At 39.7% G+C, this 23,324-nt stretch overlaps 4 protein-coding genes across 9 annotated transcripts; 2 read left to right on the top strand and 2 right to left on the bottom strand.

Moving 5' to 3' along the window:
- Positions 1-311: 311 nt before the first annotated feature.
- mcm8 (minichromosome maintenance 8 homologous recombination repair factor) lies at positions 312-7,154 on the bottom strand. 4 transcript variants are annotated; one of them, XM_056768285.1, is made up of 19 exons: positions 7,117-7,154; positions 6,132-6,505; positions 5,957-6,055; positions 5,785-5,867; positions 5,469-5,624; positions 5,276-5,379; positions 4,994-5,192; positions 4,711-4,796; positions 3,902-4,050; positions 3,543-3,741; positions 3,433-3,463; positions 3,202-3,342; positions 2,972-3,113; positions 1,879-2,074; positions 1,448-1,667; positions 1,152-1,361; positions 1,001-1,077; positions 712-901; positions 312-625 (listed from the first exon to the last, which is right to left on the bottom strand). In XM_056768285.1, exons 2-19 carry the CDS (start codon positions 6,469-6,471, stop codon positions 533-535), a joined length of 2,715 nt encoding a protein of 904 aa, XP_056624263.1. In that variant the 5' UTR covers positions 6,472-6,505; positions 7,117-7,154; the 3' UTR covers positions 312-532. The 4 variants fall into 4 exon arrangements, with proteins under 4 accessions (XP_056624263.1, XP_056624264.1, XP_056624262.1 ...); XM_056768286.1 differs by having other exon boundaries at positions 6,132-6,481; positions 7,117-7,141; XM_056768284.1 differs by lacking the exon at positions 7,117-7,154 and having other exon boundaries at positions 6,132-7,077.
- Positions 7,155-7,554: 400 nt separating this feature from the next.
- napba (N-ethylmaleimide-sensitive factor attachment protein, beta a) lies at positions 7,555-12,246 on the top strand. The gene is made up of 11 exons (XM_056768293.1): positions 7,555-7,798; positions 8,109-8,188; positions 8,961-9,077; positions 9,184-9,230; positions 9,328-9,405; positions 9,495-9,550; positions 10,067-10,151; positions 10,231-10,335; positions 10,407-10,475; positions 10,552-10,602; positions 11,255-12,246. Exons 1-11 carry the CDS (start codon positions 7,701-7,703, stop codon positions 11,354-11,356), a joined length of 888 nt encoding a protein of 295 aa, XP_056624271.1. The 5' UTR covers positions 7,555-7,700; the 3' UTR covers positions 11,357-12,246.
- Positions 12,247-12,327: 81 nt separating this feature from the next.
- klhl10a (kelch-like family member 10a) lies at positions 12,328-16,478 on the bottom strand. Of its 3 annotated transcripts, XM_056768290.1 has the most exons (9): positions 16,084-16,478; positions 15,689-15,788; positions 14,714-15,206; positions 14,221-14,640; positions 13,948-14,145; positions 13,616-13,765; positions 13,420-13,536; positions 13,253-13,344; positions 12,328-13,109 (listed from the first exon to the last, which is right to left on the bottom strand). In XM_056768290.1, the coding sequence occupies exons 2-9, from the start codon at positions 15,712-15,714 to the stop codon at positions 13,010-13,012; spliced, it is 1,596 nt and encodes a 531-aa protein (XP_056624268.1). In that variant the 5' UTR covers positions 15,715-15,788; positions 16,084-16,478; the 3' UTR covers positions 12,328-13,009. The 3 variants fall into 3 exon arrangements, with proteins under 3 accessions (XP_056624268.1, XP_056624269.1, XP_056624267.1); XM_056768291.1 differs by lacking the exon at positions 15,689-15,788; XM_056768289.1 differs by lacking the exon at positions 16,084-16,478 and having other exon boundaries at positions 15,689-16,030.
- Positions 16,479-16,516: 38 nt separating this feature from the next.
- Positions 16,517-22,767, top strand: si:zfos-364h11.1 (NACHT, LRR and PYD domains-containing protein 3). Its single transcript, XM_056768283.1, is given in 9 exon segments — positions 16,517-17,297; positions 17,828-19,059; positions 19,062-19,671; positions 20,136-20,306; positions 20,582-20,752; positions 21,371-21,423; positions 21,426-21,543; positions 21,839-21,885; positions 21,968-22,767. Coding segments are annotated over 9 exon segments (3,204 nt in total). The 5' UTR covers positions 16,517-17,064; the 3' UTR covers positions 22,537-22,767.
- The last annotated feature ends 557 nt before the right edge of the window (positions 22,768-23,324 follow it).

Genomic DNA, 23,324 nt, shown 5'->3' with positions numbered 1-23,324 from the left:
TATCTGTGTTGGAGTGTGAATCTGAGTTTGCCTTTATTTTATTTTTTTAAACATTTTCATATAAATAATATTTAAATCCTATAAATTATCTGTGTTGGAGTGTGATCCAGAGTTTGCCCTTAAAAAAAATATTTTAAAACATTGTCATATTCATAATATTTTAATCTTATTAAATGTTAATTAATTATTATAATTTATTTATTTAATTATATCTTTATTTATTTTTGTAGTGATTCTATTATTGCTACTATAATTGTTGTTATAAATATTGCAATTAAGTTAATATTTGAAATAAATTCATTAAAAATGTATAACAATTGAAGCATTCAGTTTTATTATTAAGACAGTCACTGTTCAGTTTTATACATTTTATCCACTGCAACTGTGAGATTTGTCTATATTTATGTACATAAAATTGTACGGCTTAAAACTACAATATTGAAACATTTATGTTAACATTAACACATACATATATTTTTTCTATATTTAAAACATAACACACAACAGTGAACTCGGCTTGACACTATAAACATCACACAGTCTGAAGCTGATAGGTCCTGTGAGCTTTCTTCAGAAGGTATCCCTGTTCATTGAGAGCACTGATGAAACCCTCAAAATCCACAACCTGAGTAAAACCAACGAAACCAACGTGTGAATATTACACCTGTGAGTGTGTTCAGCTGTATTTATAGAGTGACAGAATGTCTTCACCTGTATTTGTAGATCTTTGGCGAGTTGTCGTAACTCCTGGATCTCAAACATGGTTTTTTGTTGGCGCTCAGCAAGCTTGTTTAACGCTGTGATAAATTTCTTTGCTTTGGAGCGGTTACTCATTCCAGAGCCGAGCTGAGAACGGTTGAAATCCAGACGGCCAAATTCATCTGAATACGTGTCGATCAAGCTGAGCGCAGAGGAAAGAGGTTCAGCATTCAAAAACTTAAGGTCAAGCAAAACATTTGAACTAAACATGTGAAGATCAAGTGCAGGTTTTAGGAGACACCTGTGTTTCATGATCTCCACCACATCTTCTGCATCACTTTGTGTTGCTTTCTCTCTCAGCTCAACACGAGCTCTTGCCTGCAGACAGATTTATACAAAGACATTAAGTTCTGAAAGAAAACTGAATGAATGAAACACGCGGGGCGTCAGACCTCTGTCAGACGGATGAGAGACTCCAGCTGACGGGTGGTGATGGGCGTGCTGTCCGCTGTCTGGTTCTGTTTGCGCAGCTCCAGATAAAAGTCCTGCAGAACTCGCGCGGCCTCAGCGGAGAGCTTGGGGTGAACGTAATGTCGGGCGTAACCCACATACTTCCGCAGAAGCTGGTGCGGTATGAGATCAAGATTCTCGCCAGGAAGCAACTGAGAATAAAAACAGTGCTTTGAAATTCAGTACCTCGCTGAACCTTTCATTTTGAATTAAACCTTGAATCACACATATGTGTTACTTTGAGTCTGTCAGCGAGGGGTTTCTCCGTCGAGACCTCCAGAATGGAGATGTTGGACTCCTGCGTGCCGCAGCGTGTGACCGCAGCGCTGCTAATCGCTCCCGTCTTTCCTGCACGCATGGCCATCACGTGTTCAGACAGCAGGTGATCGTGGTCTTCGTTTGGAGTGTCCAACAAGATAAAGACCAGATCAAACCTGGACAGCAGTGCACTGCCCATTCTACAGCCGTACAGAGAGAAAATGTTTCTAGATGATCACACCACAATGTTGCATCTTCAGTCATAATCAGCCCACAGATAATATAACAAAGAACTGTTTTATTTAGTGTATGAACTGTGCTTTTAACTGACATTATTTTTGGTGACACACATCTATAAAAAAATGTTGTGATTTGTATTTCTAGTGTGACTTATTGTAGACATTAACTCACTTGAGGTTCTCTGAGACAGTCTTGCCTTTATTATAATGTCCTCCCGCAGGATTGGCTGCTGCGATGATGGAAGTTCGAGCTGGAAGTGTGCAGACGATCCCGGCTTTAGCCAAACTGATGCTCTGTTGCTCCATGGCCTCCAGCAGCGCCTGATGCTGACTGCCCATCTTATCAAACTCATCGATACAACACATTCCTGCCACAAATACATCAACAGTAGCTTCAGAACCTTTTGCTGCTTTCTTTGGCCAAGGGCCGGTCGTATGACTGACAGGTAAAGCAACCAATCATGTTTCATTTTTAAAAAACTAAAGAGTTTCTTTAGCAGCAGAGAAAATGTAGGACACATGAAAAGTGAGAAGAAATGTGTATTAATGCATGACAATTTCCATATTACGTTAAAGGTTTATCAGATTTTTTATTAATTGTTTTTTGTGTTCAACTTTAGTTTTTCTTGGTTTTAGTTTTCTTTTACAGCTGCTTTGATGACACAACACATTAGATGTTTCTGACCGGTCCTATTAGAGACACGCTAACATCTCCGAAACAGCGCAGAAATGCCATAGTGCCAGAAATATAAGAAATCAAATACATTAACATATTTATAGAGACGCAGCAACGCAGAAGAGATGATTTGTTTCGATCACAAACAATTACAGCAGTTACAGAAACTTATTGTGTCACTGTGCATTTTCTATTGAATACGTTGACATTAATAGCATGGGAATATATTTATATATAGTGTGAGTCTGGTAAAACAGAAAATATGATGTGCAATTTCAAACTAACGACCCTATACTTAAAAGCGCTCTTTTTTCCTTCTTGCCCAACCAACCAATCGCAGTCTTTAAAAGAATGTGTCCTACATAGCAACGGGCTCAGCCCCACCTCCTCACTAAAATACACATTTTTGTCTTTTCCTTCCTCAAAGATGGTCTCAGATTGATCCTGACTCGCTTTTAAGCAAAGACTCCGACATAGAAGTTTTAAAACTAAATTAAGTGCTTTCTTAGAGGATTAAGGCCCAGAGCCGGTCCGTGGGCGTGACATCTGAGACTATCTCAGAGATGATGATGATGTGTAGTTGAAATACCTTGATCTCCCAACACCAGAGCTCCGGCCTCAAGGGCGTAATCTCCAGATCCGCTGTCCCGGGACAGAGACACAGTGAGTCCTGAGGTGGTGGTTGTGTTACCGCAAACATAAACGCCCCGCGGAGCCACGTTACACACGGCCTGAACCCACAAATACACACACAGCACACTTTAATGTCATCTGCAAACATCCGAGCGGTAGATTTTAGAGATGAATACACTCGTTCACCTGTAACATCTGACTTTTACCCAGTCCAGGGTCACCGACAATAAGCATATGAGGGTCTCCTCGTATAGGGATCCGATTCTTATCGTCAACATACTTCTGACATCCGCCAAACAGAGCAAGAGCTAATCCTGCTTTAACAAGCTGACACACAGACACAGATGTAAAACATGAAGACATGTCAAAATATTGTGACTGAGGTAAAAAAAAATAAAAAAATACATGGACACTCACCACGTGGCCGTAAATAGCAGGACAAAGTGAGCTGTAATTGATATGAGAGAGTGTTACACACGCACAGTATTGTCACGTGACATGATGAAGCACAAACAAGCGTTCCTCACTTCACTATGAGTTTGAAGAGGTCGTCCTGAGCTTGAATCTCCTGGATGGCGTAGAGATCTTTAATGGAAAACTCCACAGACGGTCCCTGTCCTTCCGTCTCAGAGGACGCTTTGCTCTTTTGTCCCTTTGAGTTACTCACTGAATTTGCCTGAATGTACAGCAGGAACATGCACTTGTCCTTCTTGTGTCGCCCACTTCCTGAAAAAAACACACGACAATCACTTTTCTTACTTCAGACTCTCACAAGAACGTCTTCACTTCAAAACGAGCTGAGAGGTGCTCAAGAGAAAGTTCTCTGTCATAAATATTGTACATCACATCAGTTTCTTTATTTTATCCTGCGTAAATGACCTCGTACCGTCATCGCTGGACACTTTAATAACACCCGTGATGGTCACCATGTCTCCGGGCACACAGCTGTCCACCAGGTCCTGTGTGAGTTCACATTCAACGGTGCGAGGGATCCGACCGGATTCACGCTGGTCGTCTGAGATCAGCTCCTGAACTCTGAGCACAAATCAGCAGGACACACAGAGGAGATGTTGGCAGACTTATAGACCACTTCACCAGATAAACACCGCTCCAGAGGCACTTCTGATTTTTATGTTTTTATTTGACTTTTAAATCGTACGTATATGATTAAATCTTAAGATATATCGTTACAAATTTTGATTCAGTTATAAATGATCTGTTGGTTGTATTTTGTTTAAACATTTGTGTAGGTGACCAGACAGATTTTTCCCTCACTGACCCCCATAGGAGAAAAAAAATGTTAGTCAAACCTGCCCCAGAACTGTTTGCTGTCCTACATTCTTCAAAATATCTTTTTTTTATTCAACAGAACCAAAAATACGATAAAGTAATGGGAGTCAACGGAGAGCAAAATCTGTCTGCTTATACGCATTCTTCCAAATATCTTTCTCTGTGTTCAATCAGAACAAAGATGTTTAAACAGATTTCGAACACCTCGAAGACAAGTACATGATGACAGAATTGTCAGTTTTGGGTGAAGTGTCACTTTAAAGAACTGAAACAATTCCAGCGTTGCTTACATTTTTCAAAGAGGTCTATAACATGTCATGTACGGTGTGAAAGAAAACTATGCTCATGAAAGCACAGAATCACATGTTAAGGCACAAAAATGTGACTCAGTTCTACACTTCATACTTGATTGTTTGCCAGTCGACAGTGAGGGTCAAGGGTGAACTTCTGTTTGGTGTAAACAACCGTCCGAGACATTCTACCTGTAAACACTGCAACAGCAAGAAAACATATGTCAGATTTCAATAGATACGGTAAACACCTCTTATTCTTATATCAATTCATTTTTTAATGAACACAGACTTTATTTATTCTGTAATTTGCATACTTGCACATGGCTGGAATTTTTGCAACAAAACTAAAGTCAACAAACACTGAGTATCAGACGAGTAATGTTCGTGGAGTGTACTTTTGTGGGTGTGGAGTATTTTCCGTCCGGCAGCGTCACACTCTGTGTGTCTCCACAGGAGTTACAGGTGAAGGCCAACTTACTGCACAGAGGCTTGATGTTACTCACTCGTACCACAGTACCTCTGACCGCAACGAACTTGCCGTATAAATTTGCTCTCAGACTTTTTAAAGGAGTCAGAGGCTCAAAGTTATAAAGCCTAAAAGAAAGAGAACACACAAGGATTTTTAAGACACACGTGTACGTAACACTGCTGGAGTAAAGATTGATGAGCGCTCTGACCTGGCGCTGATATGAGGAGTGTTGATTATGGGTCTCAGACCGACGGGCATCTCCTCCTGTCCCTGGAGTTCAGCCGCGTGTCTCTCAAGATCAACAGTCAACACCTGCAGACAAAAGAGATTCCTTATTCTGATCTACAGCTGAAAGCAATCCGCGGAGTTAGAACTGAATGTATTTCATTTTAAATACACACGCAGACCTGATGAATCGCTAAACCCAAGCAGTCCAGGATCTTCTCTGGCATTTCTTTCAGCTCTTTGGCGAGGTCGGGTAAAGTCTGTGATATCTGCTTGTTTGAGAGAAGGTCTTTATAATCCACCAGAATGCTTCCTTTCCTTTCAATTTCATCCTGATAGAATGGCAGAACAGTGATTACAATCGGCTGCGGCGTGCAGAACATTTCACCGCGAAAGGCCAGAACTGACCAGAATCAATAACATATCAATTCATTGATTATTTAGGCATATTTAAAATCAAGCAAAAAATGTATTCATCATCATTTCCTTCACCTTATCATAAAGATCAATTTGTGACGTGAAGTACTGCTCAAATGCCTTGATCTTCTCGACATACGGTGAACTCTCAACAAAACCTGCGCGAGAAATAAAATCAATATCATGTAACGCTCTAATACAGTGAGTGTGGACGGAATGTCCACAAGTGAAACAAGAACACACAAACCTTCAGAGAAATAAAGTCTCCAGCCTTTATATGGACACGTGATATCAAGAGTTGACTGGATGATGCGTGCTTGACCTACTGCTGGAGTTATTCCTGACCCTACACAAACACACAAAAGTCAATCAACAATCACAACAACAACAACTGCTCATACTGTACATCTAACAGAACTCACTGTATTGTTTGTTGTAATAGTTTCCTCCTCTGTTCCACGGCCGACCTCTCCCACCTCTGTACTGACCAGCATTATATCCTCCTCCTCTTCCTCTCCACCCTCCATCTCCTCCTCCTCTAGCACCTGACCCGTCTCCTCCTCTTCCTCTCCACCCTCCTCCTCTTGCCCCCGAGCCGTCTCGTCCTCTCCATCCTCCAGTAGGACCTGAGCCACCTCCTCCTCCTCTCCACCCTCTTCCTGCACCCGAGCCGTCTCCTTCTCGTCCTCTCCACCCTCCTGTAGCACCTGAGCCGTCTCCTCCTCCCCTCCACGACCCTCCAGCAGAGGCCGTGCTGCTCATCCTGATTGATCTATAATGACTCTTGTAGTAATCTCTGTCTTCATTAAATCAAATATAATCAACCTCCTCATATAGATCAAGATGAACAAAATACTGAATAAAAACAATACAGAAGTTTTTCATCATAGATGGCTTATTATTGGTTTTAATAGAAAAATACAAAGACGTCCATGGGTCTGTTGAGTACAGAGTATTGGTGTGATGTTATCTGACAGACGGGAACCATCAGAACAACGGCATTATTAAATAAGACTCAAAAGACACTACACAAAGGAATTGTGTACTGGTTTTAATGATAAATTGATCACAATGCTATTTGTAGTGGAAACCATAGCTTGATTTTTCCCGGCAGGAGTCTATACAGCTAAAATGAACTTTGTATCTTGTAATATATAAAGTGTATTTATATTATCTTTGTCATTTTAACGTGCAGATACCGCAATTAACATCTGTGCTGAAAATAATGACGTAAATGTGAATAATCTCCTCAGTGTTGTGCTGAATAAATGCTGTTTATATGCGTCACTTACTACACAACAACTTAACTAAACTTCGTAATCATCAACATGACACTATAAACACAAACTGGTGCCTATTTATGTTATTACATAAAGATGATTTAATAAATTTGTTTGACGTACTTACAGTTTACAGTCACTGTTTACTTCCTCAGTCTGTGACGTCAGCACGCCATTCAAGTTTGGCGCTAAAATGACACAACTTCCGGGCACGTTCTAGGCCATGAACGACGTAAACTTTTACTTGCGAAATTGTATTATTACTTCTTTGTAGAAGTATGATGGAAAAATGTCTTAGTAAATGAAAATCAAAGCAGACATAATTATTTACATAACACGTTGATTTCGAAGTGTGAAGCTGAACACATAATATCCAAACGTGAGCGTCGAATCTGCAGAAATAAATGGATTAAATAATTCACAATTGTATTTATATTCTTTTATTTATATTTATCCTACATTTACTGAACAATTTCGTATGCCTTTTTTCTATGTCCTCAATTCATGATAAAGAGTGCGCCGCAGTTCATCATCTAACCAGGGGGTGTCGTCGTTTCCCCATCGACTTACGTCAGCATCATCAGCATCACCCGACCGGAGGAGGAGAGCATCCTTAATGATCCTGCGCCAGCGAGCGGCTCTATATCAACAAACCCCGGGCCTTCGCCGATCTAACAGCACATCCACACCTTACATATCATACATCGCATCATGGATAACTCCGGCAAAGAGAAGGAGGCAATGCAGCTGATCGCAGAGGCGGACAAAAAAGTCAAATCGTCGGGTTCTTTCCTGGGAGGGATGTTCGGGTGAGACATCGATGCTGGTCACTATCTGACATTCAAAGACATCCAATGCCCCAGAGAATTGCGTTGTCATTTTTGTTTTCCTGTAATCTAAATGCTTTTGTACGTGTGTGTGCACATTTTAAATGGATCCATAAGATGTGTTGTGGACCCGTGTCGATGTTTCTTAGCATAGCTGTTCAATGTCAAATATTTATATTGCGACATCCGGTTAAATGAATCGGCATTGCGCCGTCACGTGATCGTTCGAATGTTCATCACATTAAAACTGACGTGAAAATCTGTCATGAAGAAATATGAACGTGTTTTCCAGGGGTAACCATAAAGTAGAAGACGCGTGTGAAATGTATGCAAGAGCCGCCAACATGTTCAAGATGGCCAAAAACTGGAGTGGTATGAATCTACACCACATTTACAACTGTATTGTGTCTTATTTATATTATGACATGTTTGTTATTAACGTTAATCTGATTTTCTGTCGTTTACATTTATCAATATTGCATCTTTAACACACGGACATGACATTTTTGTCTGTTTATAGTTTGTTAAATTACTCATTCCAGAGTTATTTTAACTGTAGTGTTACTGTAGAAACTGTTAGTGTGTTTTGTCTGTTTTGATCAGTGTTGGGTAAGTTACTCTGAAAAAGTAATGAATTACTAGTTACTAATTACATATTCAACTGTGTCATTAGATTACTGTACAAATGACTCTCACCAAAAAGTATTTAATTACTTATAACTAATGACTTTCTTTATCCTACATCAGCCTTGATAAATGAAGTGATTGAAGGATAGACATGAAACGACTCAATATATATATTTATTCAATATAAGTTATTTTAAAATATATAAAGTACTCTTATTAACCAAGTATACAAATGTGAGAATTGTAGATTAAAGCTCGGATTTTAAAGTTAGACTTTGTATTTTGATGTCAATTCCACTATTGCACACACATAAATTTCACAAAGTATTTAGTTCACTGACATCAGAAGTAACTGTTATTAAATTACTGAGAAAATAACAGTAATCCCTTACTTAACATTTTCAAGGGGAAACGTAATTAAATTACAGTAACTTCTCACTTAGTAACACCCAACACTGGTTTTAACATACGTGTACTGTACGTGATGATGGTGTGTGCGATGTTCTCGCTGTCGTAGCTGCAGGGAATGCGTTCTGTCAGGCCGCAAGACTTCACATGCAGATGCAAAACAAGCTGGACTCTGCCACCAGTTTCGTCGACGCCGGGAACGCGTACAAGAAAGCTGATCCTCATGGTGAGAGAGACACGTCTGCAATAACTCTGAAATGTCCCATTTCATTGATTAGTCAAAAGAATGAGCAGAAATTAAACGATGAGTGTTATATATTTTTATCACGCAGAGGCTATCAACTGTTTAAACGCGGCCATCGATATTTACACAGACATGGTAAGATCCTTGTTCTCGTGTTGTTATGTATGTTTTACACAAAGTCGATTATGTTTGTCATTACATGAAATCTGTGGTTTGTGTGTTCAATTGACAGGGAAGGTTCACCATTGCTGCCAAGCATCACATGACCATTGCAGAGATCTATGAATCTGAGCTGGTGGATATTGAAAAGGTGGCGTTTGCTGTTGAATGTCTGTGTGTTAGATGTTTCACACGCTGCGCATCAGTCGAGCTGACGTGATCTTTGTGTTGTTGTTTCAGGCCATCGCGCATTATGAGCAGGCGGCGGATTATTACAAAGGCGAAGAGTCGAACAGGTTTGCGTTTCTCTCTCGGTTTTCTCCTTGTGTTCTTTTGTGATTGTCAGTGCTGGTGTAACTAGTTACTAAGTAATTAGTTACTGTAATTGAATTACCTTTCCCTGGAAAAAGTAAAGTTACTTCTGATGTAATTTAACTAAATATTCTGTAAAGTGTGCAATAGTGGAATTGACATTAAAATTCAAAGTCTAACTTTAAAATGTACTGTATGTTACTTTCTCACATTTATAAAACTTCAGTTAATAAGATTAGTTTATGTAGTTTTATATTATTTATTTGAATGAATTAAGTGTCGTTTCATGTATATCCTTGAATCACTGAACTAATCAAGGTCGATATAGAATATAGAAAGTAAATAGTAATAAGTCATTAAATACTTTTTGGAGAGAGTCATTTATGCTGTAATCTAATGACTCGTACTAATGACGTCTAACTAGTAATAAATAACTTTTTTTGAGTAATTTGCCCAACACTGGTAATGATGCATTGACAGCGAGTGTTGTTCGTGTTTAGCTCGGCTAATAAATGTCTGCTGAAGGTGGGCTCATACAGCGCTCAGCTGGAGCAATATCCCAAAGCTGTGGAGATCTTCGAGCAGGTATTTATCTCACAGACGAATCACTGGTGCAGTCCATGTGTACGACACACGTCCGATCTCTCTTTCTCTCTTGACTCAGGTAGCGGGCAGCACGATGGACAATCCTCTGCTGAAATACAACGCTAAAGAGTATTTCTGGAAGGCAGCTCTGTGTCACTTCATCGTGGATGAATTAAATGCTAAGGTGAGCAGGTCGTGTTAAATGTAACCGAAGGAAACTGAACCTGCGGACCACTGATGTTTGTTGTCTTTCAGCTTGCCGTTGAGAAGTACGAAGGCATGTTTCCTGCGTTCTCTGATTCCAGAGAATGTAAGCTGTTGAAGGTAAACGCTTCACAGGATGCCGTCTGGTCGCTTGGCTCGCGTCGTTGAGCTCTGATGGGTTTTTCTCTCTTTACAGAAATTGCTGGAGGCGCACGAGGAACAGAACAGCGAAGCGTTTACCGAGGCTGTGAGTTTCCACATCTTCATCCAACACTCATGATGCGCTTTTCAAAATATTTCAACACTTACAGTAAACATTCAGTAATGAAACGCTGCTTAAGTTGTTTTAAGCTATGAAATGATGAACACAAAACACACATCTGGGGTTCTCACGGGTCATGGAATTTCTGGAATATCATGGAGTTTTAAAAGGTTTTTTTAGTTAAAGTCATAGAATATCAGGGATCTTTGTTTGCCACTTTGAATTGTAGTTGTAATTTTTCTATACTGTATTTTTTATTGTGTTTTGTTTTACACTTTTTTGCATATTGTTATGGTTATCTTCAGTGCCATTTTATTCCCTTCCCTCTTGTCACCTGTCAACCACTTAAGTCACATGTAGTCACCTGTAGTTTTTAACTGGCACAATGACATGAAAATGTACATTTCAAGAGCTTTGGCTAAAAAACGACCACTTCATTCATTATAGGTCATGGAAATTCAGCTTGTGAGTCAATGAAAAGTCAGTGAATTTAACATTTGGCTTGAGCGGGAACCCTGCAAATCACCAAGCTTTGTTGTTCTTTGGTTCATGTGAAGAAGTGCACCTGTACTTACTTACGCTTATGTTCAAACATGTTTTTATTGAATGCGTTTGATGATGTTTAATTCTCCTCCAGGTGAAGGAGTTTGATTCCATCTCTCGTCTGGACCAATGGCAGACCACCATGCTGCTGCGTATAAAGAAGACCATCCAGGGTGACAGTGGAGACCTGAAGTAATCCGTCTCAGAGAAACCTGTGGTGTTGACATTCATTTCTTACCGTACTGTATGTGTGTATGTGTGTGTGTGTGTGTGACAATCTGCTATGGTGACAAGATAACAGTAAGCAGCATTCACGAGTGATTTACATTGCGAGTGAATGGCGATCAAGAGATCTGAAGTGAATATTGTTAACTCACTCCTGGAAGCTGTCCCTTTACTTCAGCGTAAGGAAATCTTTACCGTACCCATGTGTGGCATGAATCTTTCTATCGTTCACTGTAATGTTCTCACCGATGTTGTCGTGCATGATAAATGTTGTGTGTTCGTGTGGTGTTAAATATCATAATATTGTGCGTGCACTTTACTTCAGAACTTATTAAATGTCTGTTTAGATGGAAAAGATGATGCCTTTGACTAGTCTTTGAACATTTTTGTGCCATTGGTTTCAAAAGTGAAGCTTCACGTTGTATTGTTATCACACGCGTGTCACTCGAGTCTGAACGTTTGCTTTCCTCGTTAAACTAAACGTACAATAAAAGTAGAATCGTGTGAAATCACAGAAAGCTTTGATTCTCTAATGTTGTGAAATATGTACATTTGTGTTTTTTGTTCATATTTTTGAGCTTTCATGGTTATTCAGGTTGTTTGACACATGGGTATTTTTTTAATTGTAAGATTTGTTTAAGAGTTTATTGTTCGAGTCATCTTGTGTTTTGAAGTTCTGTACTGTGTTCTGCTTATTTTAATGAAGAATACTTTGAATTAATAAGTGAACTGATCTACAGTATCAGACATTTAATAGAAGGAAAAACTGTCAGAGAATCAAAAATGGAAAAGAGACGGCAGACATTTCAATAAATGTTCTATTTAATTCAATGAGAAATGAATAAATGATCATTGACATCATGTCTGATCTCGTTTATTTTCATGTTTACCACAAACATATACGCTGAATGCTTGATTAAATATTATTTGTAGGGTCAAAAAGGAATGAGCCCATGTGTTAAATCATGTCAGGAAATGGTTTATATTTGACCCTACGAAGCACTTCTGTTCATTTATATCCCAACGGCTGGGTTCATCCCTTTTTGACCCAACGCTGGAGTTTAAGCACGTACCCAAAAAAGCTTGTTAGACTTCAATCATTAAAATTCAACAGCACGGAAATAAGATCATGTCAAAAATACAGTTTCAATGATTACTCCTCACACTTAACTCATCATCTTATTCATGAAACATAATATATAGCTTCACACACATAATAAAACATGACGTGCTGAGAGAATGCACACGGTCATAAAACTGAACAACCAAAACACACTCATCAAGAAATATCTTAAAGATGAACGTTTACTCTGTAAACATTATCATGATGCATTGCTTTGGCTCGGTTTCAATTCAAGATTATTTATATAGCGGTATTCACAATGAGCATTGTTCCAAAGCAGGTTTATAGGAGCAAATAAGAAAATCACAGAAAGGTGAAACACAGCAAGTGCATTGTTTCTAGCACCATTTGAAATGTTATACAGAAAAATTTTAAACAGAAGGGTTCGACTCCACAACCACATTCTTTATCCACCACAGCATCCTTACCTGTACATGAAATGTTTAAGCACTGATTTTTTTTTCATGCGTTTATTCACATCCACTCATGCGCTTTTGTTTCTCAGTCCTGATTGGCGGAGTACTTTGCGACTTCAGGAAATCCTGATAATACACAGAGGCTCAGACCACTGCGATGTATGGACATGTCACTCATCTTACTCCTGTGTACACACACAAACACGCACACACACATATTCCTGTTGGTCATATATTCCTGACATGAAAAGTCAATATAAAATCGTTCATATGTACTTTCTTAATACACATTCTTCAACTTGACACTGATAGTGTTTGTGCATGTTACCATAGGCTTGTCTTGTGGTCGTAACACTCCACGTTATTGCAGGTGTTCGATCCATTAAATCCCCCGACAACAAACATGCGATCATCCAGCACCTGGAGATTCAGGCCACAGTTTATACACCAGAACACCTGAGCTCATCGCAGCAGAGATCAAACCAAACCGCTCACCTCGATGCCAGAGTTACTGCGTTGATAGATCATTGGCTCCACGTCGTGCCAGCGGTCGGTTCGAGGGTTATAGGCCTCAACAGACTGCAGACGGTTCTCGCCGTTAAATCCACCAACCTGAAGACATTCATGTTGATTTCTGTGCTTCATAAAGTCTATCAACGGGACTGACATGCGATATCTGCGTGATACTCACAGCATATACTAGATCACCATAAGCAATGACACTGACGCCGCTGCGGGGGTTCATCATGGGCGCGATGACAGTCCATTGGTTCATCTGAGGATCGTAGCTCTCGGCCGTGAAGAGACATTCGTTTCCGGAGAAACCACCACAGATATACACCTTCCACACAAACATAACGATAGTCCAGCATTCCCATCAACAACATGACATACTGGTTATGAACAACAATTCCATTATTCTGTTACATGTCCGTAACCACCCACACCATCTTTACAATGTCATAGGAACCACCCAGAGGTGTTTGACTACCAGATAAATAAAGTCATTGTGAATGTTGTTACCTTGCCGTGCAGTGTGGTGGCGCTAGCGTCACTCCTGAATTGGTTCATGGTGGCTATTCGAGTCCACTTGTTTGTCTGTGGGTCATATCGTTCAGCTGTGTTTAGGCGATTGATTCCATCATGTCCACCAATGGCATAAATCTGTCCGTCCAGAAGAGCAACGCTGACGTAGCATCGTCCTTCATGCATGGGGGCCACCTACAACCAAACACGCTAAGTCTATGTGTGTTGGGTTTTTAATGGTTTTACAAATGCAAGAGTCACGATACTCACCTCATGCCAAGTTTGCGTGATGGGATTGAATTTCCTCACGCTTCGGAAATAATTTAAACTATCAAAGCCACCAATATAATAGACAAAGCCGTCTAGTGCCACTGTGCCGTGATAGGCTCTTGCTTCATCGTCCACCTGAGTCACGTCCACCCAGCGGTGTGCCCTTACATTATATGACTCAATCCTACTGGTAGGACCAGTGTTACTCCACCCTCCGATGGCCAATAAGATGGCAGGGGGGAGACGTGGGCGTGTCAGTTCTTTCATGAGGACTAGGTCGGAGGCTCCAAGAGTCCTGTTGCCAAACAAGACCTTTGCGGCATTGAAAATTACAGATGCGCAGGACTGGTTCTCCATCAGCATCCGGTTGTTCTTGACTTTTTTGGTGAAGTAGTCTAAAGCCATCAAACCCATTCGAACCTGCAGCACAAGAATCGAATGAGTAAAGGACGCTCGTAACCCTGGTAAATGTGTGTAAAGGTCAAAGCCATACCTTCGTCAGAAGTACGGGGGTGTAAGTTTTTCTCTCTTCAGGTGCGCGATCAACCCAGCGGAGGATGGCTTCGAAAACCATCTCCTCCTGTTTGACGTTCAGCTCATCACGCCCGATAAATTCCACGAAATCATCGGCAGAGAGCTCCAGGAACTCTTCGGAGATGCGCAGAACCTCCTCGAAGTGATTCAAGATGAAGAACCTCGCTTTACTGCAGAGCTTTGAGCAGGAGTGGAAACTTTTGACAGACGTGAAGATGCAGATGCAGTTCTCAGGGGATAATTGTGACTCCAGATAGTCACAGCAGGCATCTACTAACTTCAATATCAAAAAACGATCGGCCGCTACCAGAAGCTCCGCCACATTTTCTTGGCAAATGTGAACGGATTCTGTGCAAGCGTACTGAACGATGCAGGACATGATGTGCGGAGAAACATCCGAGACATCATAGAATTCTTCTGCATTGCTGTCCCATCTGCCAGAGAATACGATCCTGTGATGAGAAATTAAACCTTGTTATTGACAAATATCAATGTGATATCTCTAACACACTGATTGACTAAGGGGAAGTTTCCTGGACCAGGACTAAGAGTTTCAACAAACACGACTATCACACACACCAACACACACACACACACACCAACACACACACACACACCAACACATTTTAAGATATGTCAGTGCAAGCTGTTTTCAGTTTAGACAACTAAACATTTATTTTAGTCTCAAGCACACCTAAGTCTTGAATCATACACCATTTTTCATACATTTTCGTCTCGTAAAGAACTTGACAGTTTCGCATCAAACGACATGTTTTATAATGTCTGTTTCTATAATCTCCACGTAAAGTTGCTCTGCGACAATGCAAAACTGTGAGAAGTTAACTTACAGAAATACAAATGAGAGTAACGCGCAGAAGAAATCAACAAACATTGAGCTAAACGTTAATACACAAGTGTCAAGCGCCTGTCTTACCTAAAAAACGGACTGCATGCACACATGATGGTTTTGTGGACTTTAAAGTGGATGTGTTGGACTCTGATGGTGAGATCGGTGTGCTCTCCTTCAAAATGCGCTTTATCAAAGACACAGAAATCAGCCAAACGCATCCGATGATCCATGTTTTTACGCTCTTGAAACTAAACCAGCCGCTTCAAACAAAACTCTCGACACAATAATCTCACACAAGAGAAGATCTTGGTACATGAGTGCCAGTGCGTAGTCTCGCTTTGTGACGTCATTGTCTTTGAAAACATTGTACACTAAAGCACCAATACTCACAAATGACGCCATGCGCGTGTGTGTGTGTTTGTCATATTTAAAGGGTTCAGTGAAAACACTTCGTCGGTGATTTACATTTGCTTACATACCTTAAATATATGGTAGTTTTAACAAGACCTCTCAAGTTCCGCGAGTCATTTTGTTGTTGTTCTTCCTCTCATCGCCATTCTCAGATGTTTTGTTTTTTTTTGACCTGAGGCGACATTTAAAAATGGCGCCAGCGGAAGTGCTTTAAGAAGGGACATGCCCAGTAGCGCGTAATCGTTATGTACTTTCTTGAAATAGTATGTACAAGTGTGATTTAATTTTAACGAATCATATTAAGGCCATCCAACAACTTTTAAATGTTTTTTAAATATAGAGCTGGTCTATTGAAACATTACGTTACCTGACTAAAGGGGGTGTGGCTAGGTGCGCGCTGCTGCGTCAGTGCGGGGGCGCGCTCAGCTGACAGCCGAAAGATTCTCCTCAGACACTATTTTACGTTTTTCAGTGTGGCACCTCTGAGGTAAGATATTCACTGATCAACCTTTAATTTCATATACACTGTCATTTTTAATTTACTGAGAATGTTACATAAAGAAATGTTCCGGTATGTTTGTATAATTATGAGGGAAATTAAAGCAAAGAGGCTGCTTAAACCTAATAAGATAGAAGTCAGTCAGAGTGACAGATGTAAATCTCTATAATGTGACTGTTCACTAATGCTATGGGGGTCCAGAGAGCGTCATGATGAATGTTGAGTGAGTTTTGACTGCTGTCTTTGGCTATAAAGACAAGAAAAAATTACGTTTTTAAGTTGTTTATCTGTTGTACTAATGGCTAAAAATCAGTTGAACCAGTTTATTAAAAGTTCAACTATTTTAGCAGAATCCATTTTGTGAAAGTGAACGAGTGGGGAAAATCTGAACAAACATTAGAATTAAAAGACAAATCCGATGGCATATCTTAATTACCTGCGTGACGTTTATGTGATGTTCATGGTTGATATAATGTGAATGCATTTGAACACATTTTAATCCATTTTTGAACATGTATATAATTATACAGCTTATTTGAACATTAATTCTATGTGTTCGTGGAGTGAGGTTTCAGAAATGAGTCTTCATGAGGAGAGAGAGGAGGGGAATAAAGCATCATCTCCAGAACCCAGCTGTGTGTCTCTGAAGAGCAATGAGTCCATTGGACATCCCCCTAATATCAGCGATGCAGAGTCCATTGGACATCCCCCTAATATCAGGGATGCAGAGTCCATTGGACATCCCCCTAATATCAGGGATGCAGCAGTGACCCCTGACCCTGCGTGAGTATAAACTAACTTTACATGTATTATTCAACATTTTAGAATAATTCATAATAAATCAAATTGAATACTTTCCTGTTTTTAAACTCAAGTGTTTATTTTTGCGTATCCCTTTATTTGAGTCTGGTGATTTTGAGACCTCTGTCCATGTGTTTGTGTATAAACATATCATTGAACTGAAATTCTGTCCAACCATCATGACGTTGAATGTCTGACATATTAAAAGAAACACCAGATTACACATTTTTTTTTTTTTAATTATTATTTAACATTTTGGCAGTAATTATTTTACTATGCGGTTTGGTAACTGTCAACTGCATAACACGTGTCAGTACTATACGATATGTATATGACTCTTGATACTGAACATTATCAGCAACTATGAAGATCAGTCTGTAACCAAAAACATATGCTTTTATCTGGCTTTACATTTCCATCTATGTGTAGCGGCTTTTTAGTCAGAGTTTGGTGTGTTAACATTTAAATTCTTTCTGCAATTGTTTGATCTGATGTCTGTGCTGAACCGAAAGAGATGAGTTTAGACCCGAGAAATGTCATCCAGACCTGCAGACACACACGCTGCTGGAGAAGACTGCATACCTACAAAGAGTCAAAGACAAACACAAAACTAGCATGAAGAACAAATATGAGATTTTTTTTGAAGGACTTAAACGACAAGAGAATCAAACCCTCCTGAAGAGAATTTACACACAGCTGTACATCATAGAGGGAGAGAGTGAAGGAGCGAATGAAGATCATGAGGTTTCATACATGAAGAGAAATCCCAGAAGAACACAAGACTTACAAGACACTCCAATCTACTGCAATGACATCTTTAAACCCTTACCTATCTCTCAAAACCAAGAGAAGATAAAGAGTGTTCTTACTAAAGGCATCGCTGGAATTGGAAAAACAGTCTCTGTGCAGAAGTTCATTCTGGATTGGGCCGAGGGAACAGCCAATCAGGACGTAGATTTCATGTTCGTGCTTCCCTTTCGAGAGCTGAACTTGATTCAAGACGGTCTTCATCAGTACAGTCTTCACAAACTTCTGCTGGACTTTCATCCTGAACTTCAAGATGTAGACTCACAGATTTATGAGGAGTGTAAAGTTGTGTTCATCTTTGATGGTCTTGATGAAAGCAGAATGACACAGATGTTTTCAGACGATAGTGAGAAAGTTTCTAATGTGACTGACGCTTCCACAGTGGCTGAGTTGATGTCAAACCTCATGAAAGGAGATCTGCTTCCCTCTGCTCTCATCTGGATCACCTCCAGACCAGCAGCAGCCAATCAGATCCCCTCCAAATACATCACGCGTGTGACAGAAATCCAGGGATTCAGTGATCCTCAGAAGGAGGAATATTTCAGGAAGAGAATCAGCGACGAGCATCAAGCCAGCAGAATCATTTCCCATATTAGAAGAGCGAGAAGCCTACACATCATGTGTCACATACCAGTCTTCTGTTCGATCTCATCCACTGTGCTTCAGAAGATCCTGACACAAGATCACAGTGAAGAAATCCCCAAAACTCTGAGTGAAATGTACATCCACTTCCTCCTGATTCAGATGAAGATGAAGAATGAGAAGTATGATCCAGAGAGAGATCCAGAGATCAACAGAGAAGTGATTGTGAAACTGGCTGAAGTGGCTTTCAAACAGCTGATGAAGGGCAATGTGATGTTCTATGAGGAGGATCTGAGAGAGTGTGGGATAGACATCACTGACGCCTCGCTGTATTCTGGCATCTGTACTGAGATCTTTAAGAGGAATCTGTCATTCATCAGAGGAAGATCTACAGCTTCATACATCTCAGTCTTCAGGAGTTCCTCGCTGCTTTCTACCTGTTTTACTCGCATGTAGTGAACAATTTTGAAGTGCTCAAGTGTTTTTTGGGTCCTGTAAGATATAAGTGGTACATTGGGGGTAATTCTTCATATGAGATACTACAGTCAGCGGTTAATACATCCTTGCGGAGTAAAAATGGACGTCTGGATCTTTTCCTGCGATTCCTGCTGGGCATCTCACTGGAGTCCAATCAGAGACTACTACAGGATCTACTGACACACACAGAGAACACCTCGGAGAGTGTCAGCAAAGCCATAGAGTTCATTCATGATCGAATAAGAGTTGATAATCTCACAGCTGACAAATGCATCAATCTGTTCCTCTGTCTGATGGAGATGAATGATCAGACTCTGTTCGGAGAGATTCAGGACAAAAACGAACTCACTCCTTCTTATTGTTCAGCAATAGCCTACATGCTTCAGATGACTGAGGACGTGCAGGATGAGTTTGATCTGAGGAAATATCACACAACACAGGAGGGTAGAAGACGACGCATACCAGCTGTCACCAACTGCAGAAAAGCTCTGTGAGTATACATTCAAAGGGATACTTCCCCCAAAAATGAAAGTTCTGTCATGAATTACTCACCCTCTAGTTGTTCCAAACAGGTATAAATGTTGTTTATAGTAGGACAAATGTAAATGGTAGTCAAGAGTGTCCCAGAACTGTTTGTTTCCCTACATTCCTCAAAACATCTTCTTTTGTGTTCAACGGAACCAAAAACTTACAATTTCTTTCCTACTACGGCAGTCAATGGTGCTTCAGAAATAAAGGTTGTTTACATTATTCCAAAATATCTGTCTTTGTGTTCAACCAAACAAACAAATGTATACATGTCAGGAACAACTAGAGAGTGAGTAATTCATGACAGAATTTTCATTATTGGGTGGAGTATGCCTTTAAGTAGGTGTATTTAAAACAGTACAAAAAGGCATCAAGTTAAATCCATCATCCTATTATCATGCCGTTTTTTGTTTTTGTCTGTTATAGACTTGCTGGCTGTAATCTTACAGATCAGTTCTATGAATGTTTGGCCTCAGCGCTTCAATCGTCAAACTCTCTGAGAGAGCTGGACCTGAGTAACAATAATCTGCAGGATTCAGGAGTGAAGCTCCTCTCTGACGGACTGAAGAGTTCACACTGTCAACTGGAGATACTGAGGTTTGTTCATTTCTAGTAAGATGCTCAATGTTATTTTTACCTGTATTGTTTTCTTTTCATTGTTGAAATTCAACAGCGATGAATCGTTCACAACAATGCATGTTGAAATCAAGTCTGTCTGAACTTGATTTGGGAGCTGTTGTTTTATTGTGTTGTGGATATTTTTGTAATTGTTGGTCTGTGTTTTTGTCTGCTGTGTCTTGCTGTTCTCAGAGTCGGATAAACAATGTTTAAAAACCTACTACATCATTGTCTGTACTCTGTATCCCTGTTAGACTGGTTTTCTGCAATCTGCAGGATCTGTGTTGTGAAAGTTTGGTCTCAGTTCTACAGTCCTTAGACTCTCTGAGAGAGCTTGATTTGAGTAACAACGACCTTCAGGATTCAGGAGTGAAGCTGCTCTCTGATGCTCTCAAGAGTCACAGCTGTCAACTACAGATACTGAGGTATTGAAAAACATAAATATTCATTTGATTGTTGGCATATGTTTCTGTTCACGGCCTTTACAGAAATGACCGCTGAAATATCTGTTTTTAGTCTAGAAAAGTCATTTCCTCAAACAACTCTAGTCTTCATACTTGTATCATGTCAATTACTGTCCAGTATCTGTTGAATTTCAAGAGAAACAAACCTCAGGAATGACAAAGTCACCCAACAGCAATGTGAAAGACTTACAAAATGCAAAAACACATACTGTAAAAGTTGTTGGAAAGTCTTATTCCGTCATATATACATTTTTGGACTGATCTTAAATTCAACATTGGTACTGTTTAGTTTAAACATGAATATGAACTTGTTTTCTCTGCACTATTCAAGATATGCAAATATTGCATGTTTTTTATTTTATTTTCACCTGTATGTCCCCTTTCAAGTTTCTGCAAGTAAAAAACTGTATTTTCATATGGAATGTAGATTCGACCTGGTAATTCTACTTCATCATAGTTATAAAAAGTACATTTAGAAAAGATTAAGAATAATGTCTAGTGGCCTTTTCATTGTCTCTGATCTGCCTGCTAGGCTTGTGTTTCTCTGATCTGGTCACATGTCATCTCATGTGTCTGTAGGTTGTCAGGCTGTATGGTGACAGATGAAGGTTGTTATTATCTGGCTTCAGCTCTGAGTTCAACCCGTCACACCTGAGAGAACTGGATCTGAGCTACAATCATCCTGGACCCTCGGGAGTTCAGCTGCTCTCCGATAGACTCAATGATCCAAACTACACACTCAGCAAACTCAGGTATGTCACATATGTTTTAATTATGATGTTGTTCTGTTTTGGTGAGACAAGTGTATAGTGAATCAGTTAAAGATGTCCTGAAGTAAAAATCACATCTTTAACATTCTGTTATGTACATATAATATGTAATGTGACATATGAATCACTGTGACTTTTAATCAACACGACTTTAGGCAATAAAATGCATGATGTGAAGGGTTTTCACTGTTAGAGAGATGAGGTGTATATCTGTGTCTATGGAGGAGATAAGTAATATGTTTAATAATATGAAATTTCCTGCATATTTTTCCTGTAGTGTGGATCATGGGGTTGAGCACATGATTACATCAGATCTACACAAATGTAATCACACACAAGCACACACGCTTGATCACTTTTCTGTGTTTTTAATTTTCTGTCCTGAAATGTCTCTTCTTGTATTCAGACGCCTGTGATCTCACACTGGATCCAAACACAGCAAACAATCGACTCATTCTGTCAGAGAATAACAGAACAGTGACATCCATTAGTCCCCGATCTTGGCGGATGCAGGAATATCCTGATCATCCAGAGAGATTTGATTGGTATCCTCAGGTTCTGTGTAGAGAGAGTCTGACTGGACGCTGTTACTGGGAGGTTAAATTCAGCATGATGGAGGATGTAGCAGTGACATATAAAGGAATCAGCAGGAAAGGATGTGAACGTGAATGTAAATTTGGATGTAATGAAAAGTCCTGGAAACTGAAAATACGGGACTCTGGAATCACTGCTTGTCACAATGATCAGAGTGTTGCTGTACACGCTCCTTCATGGTTCAACACAGTAGCTGTGTTTCTGGACTGATCGGCTGGCAGTCTGTCCTTCTACAGCGTCTCTAAAAAACAGAGACTCACACTCCTACACACATTCAACACAACATTCACTGAACCTCTCTATGCTGGATTTGCAGTACACTGTATCTCTACAGGTGGTCAGTGTGAGATTATATCACCTTCTGCGAGACCAGCTGAGTGATGGAAAAACCTCACCTTTCTTCTTTCACTTCAGCACATGGACATTCGCTGTATTATAATGACCTTTGTCTTGACAACACATGTTCAATGTAATTATGTGTGATGTACACAACTATAAACTGTTTCCCTCTCATTTTTGTTTAGAAGTCTATAGACTTTAGAAATGTATGTGTTTGATTTTGATCTGGTGCTGTTCAGAAAACAATAAATGAAAAGTAACAAAAGGTGTATCGGAAATCATTAATAATATACTGTATATAATCTGTAATTATGTAGCACGTTAATCACACTCTCAATGAAATTTAAGGCTCAATTAATAATAATCGATTCTGGGAGAAATTTAAATGAACAACAAATGTACACAGAAATCTGAAATTTTCACTCTGGGACATGAGGCGAGACAGGGCGGCAGCGTTTTTTAACCCTTAAATCATTTTTACACATTACATTACATCTTAAACAAACGATAATATATTTTTTAGCCGTGTCATATGACCCTTTAAAATAAACATATACCATATGTTAGGGTTGCCCAAAAGTAGGCAGGACATTTATAAAATTGAATGCAAAAATAACCTTAAAAACAACTTTAGGCCCATTAACAAAAATGGCATAAACAGGGCTCAACAGCGCATTGCTCTATGGACTCAGATTCAGGTCACTTTATGTACAGTATAGGTTAACTTAAACATCATCCAAAGGAAACAGCAATCATAGCTCAAATCCAACTCAATATTTTTGCAATATTACAACCCAATATGTTTTTAACACAACAATTCCCTTTTATCC

The sequence above is a fragment of the Triplophysa dalaica genome, chromosome 15 (assembly GCF_015846415.1).
Source record: "Triplophysa dalaica isolate WHDGS20190420 chromosome 15, ASM1584641v1, whole genome shotgun sequence".
Lineage (NCBI taxonomy): Eukaryota > Metazoa > Chordata > Actinopteri > Cypriniformes > Nemacheilidae > Triplophysa > Triplophysa dalaica.
Note: the sequence above shows the minus strand (reverse complement) of the source record. Positions and strands in the feature narration are given on the sequence as shown.